Source organism: Electrona antarctica (genome assembly GCF_951216825.1).
Source record: "Electrona antarctica genome assembly, chromosome: 11".
Taxonomy (NCBI): Eukaryota; Metazoa; Chordata; class Actinopteri; order Myctophiformes; family Myctophidae; genus Electrona; species Electrona antarctica.
Window position 1 is genome coordinate 6,193,949 of NC_136792.1, and position 12,002 is coordinate 6,205,950.

The 12,002-nt window shown below is 43.0% G+C and overlaps 1 protein-coding gene across 1 annotated transcript in view; it reads left to right on the top strand.

Annotated features, from left to right (window-relative positions):
• Window positions 1-9,195, top strand: part of LOC306932531 (A disintegrin and metalloproteinase with thrombospondin motifs 8-like) — a 19,439-nt gene extending 10,244 nt beyond the window's left edge. The window contains exons 5-9 of the mRNA XM_079514368.1: window positions 991-1,283; window positions 4,335-4,521; window positions 5,010-5,182; window positions 6,296-6,471; window positions 7,049-9,195. Coding sequence (XP_079370494.1) covers window positions 991-1,283; window positions 4,335-4,521; window positions 5,010-5,182; window positions 6,296-6,471; window positions 7,049-7,793 — 1,574 coding nt within the window. The 3' untranslated portion in view covers window positions 7,794-9,195. The remainder of the gene's footprint in view (window positions 1-990; window positions 1,284-4,334; window positions 4,522-5,009; window positions 5,183-6,295; window positions 6,472-7,048) is intronic.
• The last annotated feature ends 2,807 nt before the right edge of the window (window positions 9,196-12,002 follow it).

A 12,002-nucleotide genomic window follows, 5' to 3' on the forward strand; every position in this document is an offset into this window, starting at 1 on the left:
GAACGTTGGTGGGATTCATAATCACGCAGCAGAGACCCAACGGTCCCACCCTGAGCTAGCATTTCAGAATAAGAATTATGTATTTGCCAGGTATGTTTGCACATACTGTACACTATACAGTACAATGCATTTGTCTTGTCGAGACGAATAATGACCTGCAAAATATATACACAGGTCAGAAGATTCTCACAGTGACAGTGAAGAATGTCAGGAGCTCCAATAAGATAGGCTAGTTGGAATTAAATGGATGATAATGAGATATGGTAAATGGTGCATTTATATAGCGCCTTTATCCAAGGCGCTATACATAGATTGTGCATTACATTCACCCATTCACACACACATTCACACACTGATGGCAGCGGAAACCATGCAAGGCACCAACCAGCACATCAGGAGCAATTAGGGGTTCAGTGTCTTGCTCAAGGACACTTCGACACTAACTCTGGGGGAGCCCGGGTTCGAACTGGCAACCTTGCGGTTACCATCCAGGCACTCTACCCCTGAGCCACCGCCGTATGATGTACTAACCAGTCTGTTAACAGTGGTGCCTTGTCTAGTGGTGTTTTACTGCAGGGTATTAATTTCACTTTACCCAAAATGACATTTCTACCGGTATATGCATGGACATTGGTATTAATCCTTTATTGCAGTGGTTTTCAACCCTTTTTCTATCACGGCCCATTATTTATTGGACATTTGAGCCACGGACGGACCACCATTTGATGACATTTAGCCTCTCTCTCAGGCCCAAAACTTTGAATGTTTCGTTTTCGTTGGATATGATTTTGTTCACAACTCCATGCCGAGAGATAACAGGCAAACTTTGATCAAAATAACAATTATTATATATTCTCTATTTGCGTAGACTTCTTGTAAATTAAGTAATGCCGATGTTTAACAATATTTTAACTGAGTGTAAGTGAAAGCAAATTGACAAGTCAATTTGCCACTGCTTAATTGCCTCGACCGTCATTCTTCCACCCGCAGGAGACTGTCTGCTAGACCCCCCGGAGAGCCGCATGCCCTTACCCAGCGACTTGCCAGGCTATGTGTATGGCCTGGACCGGCAGTGCCAGCAGATATTTGGAGAGGAATTTGTCCACTGTCCCAACACCTCAGACAGCGATGTGTGCAGCCAGCTGTGGTGTCACGAGGAGGGCAAGCCGCATTGCACCACCAAGAATGGCAGTTTGCCATGGGCAGACGGCACACCCTGCAGGCCCAACGGGACCTGCCTCCAGGGGACGTGCACGGACAGCCAGAAGGCCATGCAGCCGCTGGTAAGGAACTGTTTCTCTACCTTGATTTGTATACTATAATGTGGGCCCAATTTCCCCCTATCCCCCCCCCCCCCCCCTTATCCCTAAACGTCTTTGACTTCTATTTTGTTTCCTTTTTCTTCTTTTACTATTTTGAACATATTTTCAGTAGTTTAAATAGTCGATCTACAAGCTCACAACGTGTCGATGTAGATCGGCTATTTGAAGCATTTTAAAATGTTTTTCAAAATAGTGGGAGTTAAATGGATACTGAGGACATTGCCATGTACTACTGCTTGACTCTATGGCACAGTGAATCACTCTATACTGTTGTACTACTGCTTGACTCTATGGCACAGTGAATCACTCTATACTGTTACAGCTGCTACAGAGTATGGGTTTTTAGAGATGTTGCCTTAAATTATACAACAGGTCGTTTCGAGGAAGCAATCTGATTGGTTGAAAGTTAAACAGCCTTCTAGCCGTGCTTCAAACCAGCATGACGGAAGTTCCGGAACACCTAATCAAAACAAAGAATTCAGCCGCTCTGTTCTCCCAGAGCGCAGCAGACTCGGTGGCTAGGCGAGCTAGTTTCTTGGGACATTTGTGGTCATAGTGGCTACATCTGTCATTAAAAATGATGATGTTTTTTAGCGATTATCTTAGTTTTAAGGGTAACTGTTGTAGTTGTATAATTGCAATATTACGGTGGTTTCGCTTCGCTTCCAATCGCACTTGATTACGATTCGGTGCAGGTGTGAATGCAATCCGCAGTAAATAAAGGAAATTAAGCAAACAATGTGGCGGGTGAGGAGCTGAACACAGTTGGAGACGGATAAGGCATATTTTACGCAGCGCAAAGATGTCCCGTTACCGTGGATAGACGTGGTCGAATGAGGAGACTGAAGCCCTGATCAAAATTAGGACGAGTACATTAATCAATTGCTTAAGGAAACACATAAAAACACTGCAGTGTATTATAGCCTACACTACAGAATATTCTGTCTGTCTGTCTGTCTGTCTGTGCGTGCCGTAAACATGGAGTGCTGTCACTGTGTGGGGACTGGGGAGTAGGGACTTTCATCTCGATAAACTTGTAAACATTTTGCGCTGCTGTCTGTTATATCAGTGCGCTCAGCGCTGTTCCTTCCATGCCCAAAAGAACAGTGCGTGGCTGCGTGCGGGGAGAGAGCGAGAGAGAGAGAGAGAGAGAGAGAGAGAGAGAGAGAGAGGGGTGGGTCCAGTCCCAGACGGCACAACACATGCACGTTATGCAGATAGATTTCACTGTGTTGGCTATAGTTTATGAATGGAACACATTGATAAAGGTCCCCCCTGCTGCGTTTCCAATAGCTGCGGATGACAGTGTGAAGGCAAACCGCAGCAAATTAAATATGCAAGAAGTCCCAATTCTCCTCCCATTCGCATCTTGTCTACCGAAGTATTAGGTGGGAATGTGACCTAAGACAACCCTGTCAACAAATACATTGAAGTCTCTTGTAATTGAGTTTAAATTGTATCTCATACATAGTGTCTCATATTTAGGAATAATATAATCTGCGTCATTTTTATTATGCATGTTCTGTGAAGGCAAAAATAATATTATTTGTTATTAATTAACCAATTTTGGGCGGGAACCCCTTTTGGTGTTAGCATTATGTTATGTTATGTTGAAAAAAATCAAAGAACTACTGACATAGAAACAGCTTTTTCAGAAAACTGTCAGGATGTAGAAGACATTTTTAGAATCTGATCTCAGGTCAAAAAACACCAACAGGGGTTCAAGCCCAGAATGGGTTAAATAGACCCCCTCAAACTTATGTTTGTAGTGATTAATTCAGAAGAGTAGTACTTCTGCCAGTACAGCTCAGAGCAACAGAAGCTGCACCACACGTGCACTATTATAAATAGGTATGTTCCTCAATACTGTTGTCCTCAGATACCAATGGTCCATACTCAGCATAACTGTAATACCAGGGCCATTGTGCATTCATATATAGTGCAAAACGTGAATAATACAGTAATGCATGTAGTTTTTCTTATACTGCTGCACATTTGATTGATTGATTGATTGATTGATTGATTGAATTTCACAGTATGTAGAATGGGTGCATTTCAAAACAAAAGCGCAAGTCAATACACAAACTGCTACTTAATTTAAGGGACAAAACCATGAAAAGACTTGTTTACATCAGGGCGCTCCATTTTCAATTTATCAGAACATTTAAAGACGTACAAATATACACTTCTATGAAAAAACTATGAAGAAAGTAAAAAAAGGGGAAAGACATGTGCGTATAGTATGGGAAAAAGGGGAGGGGGGAATCCTCTGCGTTAGGGTCTTTTTTTTACGGGGGCCAGTTCTGTTAAATATGAGAAGGGCTAATAGAAGTCAAGTTAGGCCTTTTTTTATTGATTTATAATGAAAGAAGTGTTTTCACTTAAACATGTTAAAATTCGGATTTGTTTTCTTTCTGTGTCTGGTGCATCAAATCAATCAATCAATCAATCAGTCTAACATAGAGGTCCGGGTCGTTTCCGTCCTTCTTGGGTTGCCTTGATATCTTCTCCTGATGTTGTGATCACATCTGGTTATGAAGCCAGACATGCTGGCAGTTAAGACTACTGGCGCTTGCAAACTAATAAAAATCTCTGGAAAGGACACCCGTGCGCAGACAACACACACACACACACACACACACACACACACACACATGCAGGCGCACACACACACACGGTTCTGTATGTTTGCATGTATACCTATATAGACACACAAACATACCAAACACTTTTAACTTGGCTTCTTAAAGTGGGCATGCTTCTCTAGCGTTGAGTGACACATGTGGCGGCAGTGCGGGAGCAGGCAGACGGCGGGCGCGTGCCGAACTTCAACACAGATTTAGCCGTTGAATAGTGGCACGCCAGGAGACTGTGTGGCCTGAAACCCAGAAACCCAGACTGTGGTCAGGGACAGCGCGGCTCAAATTGCCTTTGGCACCGACCTACAAACCAACTATTCAGGAATCTGTAGATTTTTTCTTTTCTTTTCCTCTCTGTGTTTTTCTACCACAGGTGGTTGTGGATGGCGGCTGGGGCTCGTGGGGGCTGTGGCAGCACTGCTCCAGGTCGTGTAGTGGAGGGGTGGAGTTCTCCTACAGGGAATGCTCACACCCTGTGCCTCAGAATGGAGGGAAGTACTGTGAGGGACAGCGTGTTCAATACCAGTCCTGCAACACCCAGCCCTGTGACAACAACAGCGGTGAGCCACCTTTTGTCTTTTTGGAGAAACATTTTTTCAGTCAGTTTTCATAATCCTCATTGATATACAGAGGCTGTTTTTTTTGTTTTGTTTTTTACTGTGTGGCATCGCTCCAGTGGCTGTGATGTATGCCTCTTGGACTTTTGAATTTTTTTTTGGTTTTGTTTCATAATGTTTTATTTTTCTTAATCAGAAGGTGGATGAGGAAATTGTTGATCAAATATTTTTTATTGTATTTATATATCATTGTCCTGTAATGTCATTCATGTCGAATGTCATGTTTTTATGTTCTGTGTGGACCCCAGGAAGATTAGCTGCTGCTATGCACCAGCTAATGGGGATCCTAATAAAACTCTAAAACTCTAAACTCTAAAATCCATGGAAAATATTTTATTACAGCGATAGTATTTTCACGAGGCTATGAGTGGACATCTGTGGTTCTCTAGAATGTGTACACAATGTTTTTTATAGTGCCTTCATCCTTTCAGGGAAGAGTTTTCGAGAGGAGCAGTGTGAAAAGTACAACAGTCCAAGCTACCTGGACTTCAACGGAAACATCAAACAGTGGATCCCTAAGTATGCTGGCGTGTCTCCCAGAGACAGATGTAAGCTGTTCTGTAGAGCCAGGGGCAGCAGCGAATTCAAAGTATTTGAGGCAAAGGTATGGCACCTCAACAGATTCACAACAGCTCTTTGTGTAAACACAACAAGTCCACAGTTTAAGAGCAAAATCATACACAACATAAATATATATTTTTTATGTTTCAAAATATACAACAAATGCCTTAAACCCCCCACATATTTCAAGTGGTCAAAAATATTTATGACCTGAAATATTGGTTATAAACTAACCCAGAGTTTTATTGAGCAAGCTTGCTACACAGTCAAATCTTGTTAATTTAAGACAGCAACCACTGTGGATGCAGAGATGTTGATGAGGTGCTGACTAAGGGAGGTAATATTGTTGAAAAGGATGAGGCTGCACAGTTCTTAGCCACGATGCAAAAGTTTAATAAAAGGAAACCAATGTTTCAACAATAAAGTCTTCCTCAGGGTTCCTCAACCCCCATTGGTTTCGTTTTAATAAGCGTTTGCATTGCGGAGCTGTGCGGCCACATCGTTTTCAACACTGACCATGATACTTACATACTGACCATGATACTGACATACTGACCATGATACTGACATACTGACCATGATACTGACACACTGACCATGATACTGACATACTGACCATGATACTGACCGTCTTAATTTAAGAAGGCAACCACTGTGGCCATATAGGGGCAGCTACACCGGTCATAGCTGAGTGGGTAGAGACTAGAGAGCCTGTCTGGAAATCAACATTTCCTCGGTTCGCCCCTTGGCCCACCGGATGCATGTGTTTGGTCTGACTAGTCATTGGTCCGAAAAACGACAACCCACCTCAAACCCTAACCTAACCATAACCGCAAGCACGGGAGCAGGCGCTAGTCCGAGGTGCGGACGCATGTCGAACCAATGCTCCGTCGGACCATAGTATGCCTCCCTGGCCCACCTAGTCTGTGTCAAGGGCCCTGAGCAAGACTAACTGCTCCCATAGTGTCCCTAATAGTTAGGATGGGTAAATGCAGAGGACACGTTTCACTTATGTGCAAATGTACACCGAGAAAAACATCCCAGTCTCTGCTATTCAATTACATTCTGAAAAATTGAGCTGAAACTTGCTATTGTTTCATAAAAACACATCTTCAGGGGAAGAAAATACAATATTTGTTTTCTTCTGTCACTGAAGGTAACAGATGGGACCAGCTGCGGCCCAGACACAACCTCTGTGTGTGTCCAAGGTCAGTGTGTGAAGGCCGGTTGTGACCAGGTCATCGGTTCCAACAAAAGAGTAGACAAGTGTGGAGTTTGCGGAAGCAATGGGCTCACCTGTAGGAAGATCACAGGCTCCTACAACAAAGCCACGTAAGTAGTTTTAAAATAATACTGCCAGTCTGAATGTGGGACACTGGACACCACTGGACTTTATTGTGCTGATTTTGATTTATTTAGGCCACTGGGCTCAGGCTTTAAAATGCCGCCATAAGGTCCTTTCAGATGGGGAGCGAGTGATGCAGGTGTTGTCGCCTGGATCAGCGACAGGTCTGCTCTAGGTCTGCTCATGAGGGGCGCAGGACACGTAGCGTGAAATAAAAAGCTTGCCACAACCTAGGTCTAGTCGCCCGCGGGCGTGTGCACGAAACAAGTGCGCGCGTGACGATTTCATGGGGACGTGCCCGTGAAAATACCCTTGCGTAATTGCCCCTCAACTTCTCTGTGCATCCAAAATAAACGCAAGCCTCTCGTTGAAAGTGAATTACTAGTCGCTCCCTGTCTGAAAAGGCCTTTAAGTGCAATACATGCTCCTTCCGACGTCCGAACCTCTTTTCCAAACTAGATCGGAAAGCCTGTCCGGAACGGCGTTTGTTTCCGATGTGTTGTTTATTATTATTATTAGAATGAAGCAATAATATCTAAACAAGTTGTTTCTTGTCTAACCCAGTTATGGTTACAGTGACATCGTCACTATTCCTGTCGGTGCGACCAACATCGACATCAAACAGCGGAGCCACCGGGGAATCAAACACGATGGGAACTACCTGGCCCTAAAGAGAGAGACTGGTGGCTACATCCTCAATGGAAACTTCTCTGTGTCCACGGTTGAGCAGGACATCCCTGTCTCGGGCGCCGTACTCAAGTACAGCGGCTCCTCTACCACGCTGGAGAGGATCCAGAGCTTCAGGCAGCTGAAGGAAGCAGTCACCGTCCAGCTCCTGGCCACGGCCGGTGACGCCAACCCTCCCAAAGTCAAATACACCTTCTTCATTCCCCGAGATGTCACTTTCAACAAATCCAAGGAGGGGAAGGGCTCTTCGTTGTCGCCCCATGTAATCCATCCCTTTGGTGTGCCAGAGTGGGTGCTTGGGGAGTGGTCTGAATGCTCCAAGAGCTGCGGTTCTGGCTGGTCCAGGAGGAACGTGGAATGCAGGGACAATGGCGGCTTCCTTTCAGGGCAGTGCGACAGAGGCCTGAAGCCAAGTGACATCAAGCCCTGCGGTGACCTGCCCTGCCCCATGTGGCAGATGGGGCCATGGTCCTCTTGCTCACGAACTTGTGGCAAGGGGGATCGCCGCCGCAGTGTGGTCTGCATCGACTACACAGGGAAGACTGTCGAGTCGGACAGGTGTGACCCCCAGAAGATGCCCGAGCCGGTCTCCGGGGAATGCCTCAACCTAGAGTGCTTATGAGAAATAATGAGGTTAGGCAGGGGATGTTTTGAAAGGCTGGGGCATAGTGAACATTTAACAAATCCCTTCTGTGCCTCATCTATAGGCACTATAGGCAGGGATGGCATAATTTTTGGATAAATGAAGAGAGTGCTTTTACCAACCAGCAGTAACATTGAGTTACATCAAGGGCATTCTTCTGAAAGTTGTTTTGTCATTCGACAACCACTATTGAAATTTAAAACTAATGTAAATCTACCTCAGGATGTACATGTGACATTTGTAGATACTATATGAAGGTACCGTGTGTATGTTCTCCAGAAAGGGAAACTTCTTAGTCCCACTCTAAATGAAGAAGGACTTTTTGAATGAAGTGTTCGACTGGGAATTTCAGCTACTGGTCTAAACGACAGTTTGCAGTTTGGTTGTTTTTCTATATTAGCTTACATTCTAAATGGGGCTAGTACTGCTGTCAGACACCAGCACAGTGCAAATACAGTATACCTCCAGTTCACCTCCACAGCTCAAACCCCTATTAAGCTTTAATCGAGCCAGTTGTCTAAAGCCAGGTACATAAAAGTGGACACATTTGGGAATCTAGTCTCTGGGAAATATTTTCTTGGGGGATCTTTTTTCTCTTTTTTTTTTGCTAAATGGATCAATTGCTTAAATGTGATGTGTGTTGAAAGATTGTAACGTTTATGCTCTTTCCCTAAAATATTGAGTTTCTTAACTATGTTAAGCATAATGTATCATGAGTCTGAAAATATGTGAGGAGGATGTGTCTCCTGTACTTTAAATCTGAAAGGTTTCTTGCAATGATCACTGTTGATCAGGATGTCTTTTAAAGGAACTGATTTTTTTTTTTAGATTACACACCATGTGTAAAAAATAGTTTATAGAAAATGATTGGTCAGAATCTGAACCAAGACAAACCAGTGAGACAGAACTTTGCTTTGCTCTGTACAGTAGGTTTAGCGTAACTAGGTGCTAGCTGCGTTGATGCAACTGGCAGCAACAGTCATACAGACTACAGATGTAGCAATAGCAATACAACCAGTGTTCCCTTGGAGGTGTTAATATTAAGTTAAGTAATAAGTATAATATCTATCTGTGTGTATGAAATGTAATTAATTTTATTCATTTTAAAGTAATTTTGTGTTAATGTGTTCACCTATGGTTTTCTGATACTTGTATATGTATATGTGTATATTTGAATTTTCATTCCAGTTGTTATGTTAAAAGACAAAAGAGACAAAGCATTAGTCCTATATCCCTTCAGTGAAGGACCATACTATTTTATTACTACAGCTTCCTTTTTATGCTATTTATTTTTGTAAAGTTTTTACCTTGGACATGTAATTAACATTTCAGATGCTGCTGTCTTTGAGATTTTTTTATGTATGTAATAAAGTGATCAATATGAGCGCGTTTTAATCTTGTCAGTGCAGTCGATTTACGCTTGCAGTTAAAGCAACGTTGCCCCTTGAGATCCAGCACCATGTTTTGTAAATATCTACTTTAGCGCTATTTTGCTGCAAACTAAATGTAGTACTTAGGGCGACTGTGGCTCAGGAGGTAGAGCAGGTCGTCCAATGATCCCTGGGTCGGCGGTTCGAATCCCGGCTCCTCCTGTCCACATGTCGAAGTGTCCTTGGGCAAGACACTGAACCCTACATTGCCTCCAATGAGTTGGTCGGTGTGAGCTTGCCACCATTGGTATGTGGGAAGTGAGGACGCTGGCGTCGACTGTTCGCCGCTTCACCTCCCAATGCATGAATGAATGAACCATTGTAAAGCGCTTTGAGCACTTGGAAAAGCGCTATAAAAATGCAATTCATTATCAAAATGCAATTCATTAGTCTTATTAGATGACCATCCTCATTTCCAGAAAACATGGACTGATTTCAGCTCATGGTCAGATGTACGTAAATATGAATCTTCCATCTCTGTAAAAACATCAGAATTTCAGGCAGCTGGCAAGTGAATAAGCAGTCTAGCTCTAACATTAACCCTAACCATTATACTGACATGATACTGATCATGACCCTGGCATGATACTGACCATGATATGCTGTCAGGCAAACACAAAGAAAGGAGCGCACAGCTGCGTTAAAGAGGTGTTGACCAAGGGAGGTAATATTGTTCAAAAGGATGAGGCCGCACAGCCACAATGCAAAAGTTTAATAAAAGGAAACCAACGTATCAACAATAAAGTCTTCCTCAGGGTTCCTCATTGGTTTCCTTTAAGTAAACGTTTGCATTGTGGAACTGTGCAGCCACATCCTTTTCAACACTGACCATGATACTGTCTGACATACTGACCATGATACTGACATACTGACCATGACCCTGGCATGATAATGACAGTGGTGGAAAAAGTACTCACATTTAAAAGTATTTCAAAATATACTTGAGTAAAAGTACAAAAGTATTAGTATATAATGTACTTAAAGTACCACAAGTAAAAGTACTCTGCAGAATGTCTCATTTCACACGTTTTCAAATGTATGACATGCATACTCTTTTGAAAATAGCAGATCAACAAGCTCACAATTCACTGGTAACATGTTACCATGTGGTACCATGGTAACGTGACAACATGGCACCCCTACCATTCAGTGAGAGGGGCCTGATGTGTCAGGGCCTGGCATCTATTTACAATTCTATTTAGGATAGCTTTTTTCATCTCATACGGGTGCAGTACTTAGTTTAAACAGTTTTTGGTTTAGACTAGTCATTGGTTAGACCAGTCATTAGTCCTACAACTACAACCTATCTCAAACCCTCACCCTAAACCTAACCTCCCACGGGGCAGCACACCTAAACCTAATCTTAACCCATGTCTAACCAATGACTAGTCTAAACTAAGTATGCACCCCTCTCATACAGTCCAGTTTACTGTAAATTCTGATATTTGGAAATCAATGAGATGTTTTCTAAATGATATAATCAACACAATACACAATACAAATATGCGGGTGGTATTGGGACCTGGTTGATAGGGCCATATTGATAGGGCCACTGACCCAAAAAAGGTTGAGAAGGGTCTATATCCTACAAAAAAGGTAATGAAAAGCAAGTTACTATTTGTATTATATATATTGCCTGAAATGTGTGACCAGTGCTAAAATGTGTCTCGAGAAGAAGAAAAATGCAGCCTATCTTTTATTTTATAAAAATAACAATAATTTAAAAAAAAAATATATATATGATGCTGGAAAAACGGCTTGTTTTTATTAATTCATTGGTTATTTGGTTGGTTCGTAAAATCCACAAATGTAAATGCATCGCAAAAAAGCCAAATATGGAGGAAATGTAACATATTTTGGACTGAAACCCCACAAGCACAAAGCCATTAAGATGTAAAACAAAAATCACACCTGTGTGAACTGAGTGGTGCAACTCCGTGTGGGGGTCCCCAGAACTTCCAGACCCACAGGAACGCGCCCGGTATCCGGATAACTGTTTGGGGGAATTAGGAGACTTCTCTCTCTCTCTCTCCCTCTCCATCTCTCATGCACGCTCCACATTGTAATTAACAGTGCAACACTATCTCTCTCTCTGTTTCTAGCACAACAGCGCCACTTTTGCCCCTATTGGTACTCTAAACATAGGGACATCAAGGATGCACCGTTCTTAATGACATAACTAAGGTACGTTTGGTACGCTTGGCTTGCGCACAACGGCACAAGTAGGCCATGTGTATGACCTACTTGTGTGCAAGGCCCAAGTTGGCACCAGTGCATTTCTAGTTATTATTGTTGAAGGGCGCTTGTGGCGCTTGTGGCAGCGGTGGCGAACGGATAGCGGAGCGGGCTTGATACCGGAAGGTCGCCAGTTCGAATCAGCGGTCCGACACGTTAAAATTACCACCGCTGAAGTGCCCTTGAACAAGGCATTGAACCACTACGATGAAATGTTCTATGAGCAGGGCCTGGCTGGAAACAAGTTCTTGAGCTTAGCCCAGATACCCTGGGTAAATATAGTAATCATTTCATTTCATTTCCTATAAACAGCTATAGTGTAGATTCTATCTGAACACAAACATTAAATGCCATTGACAATGAATGGAGAATTTACGTCATATGTGCCTGAGCAAATCGGCTGTCGGTATGTCGGTGCAAACCCTTGGCCAATAAGGGACCACTATTATTGGTGACGTAACTAGAGCACCCCTCACTTCACACGGGTGTGATTATTATTATTATTAATATTATATCATTTGAT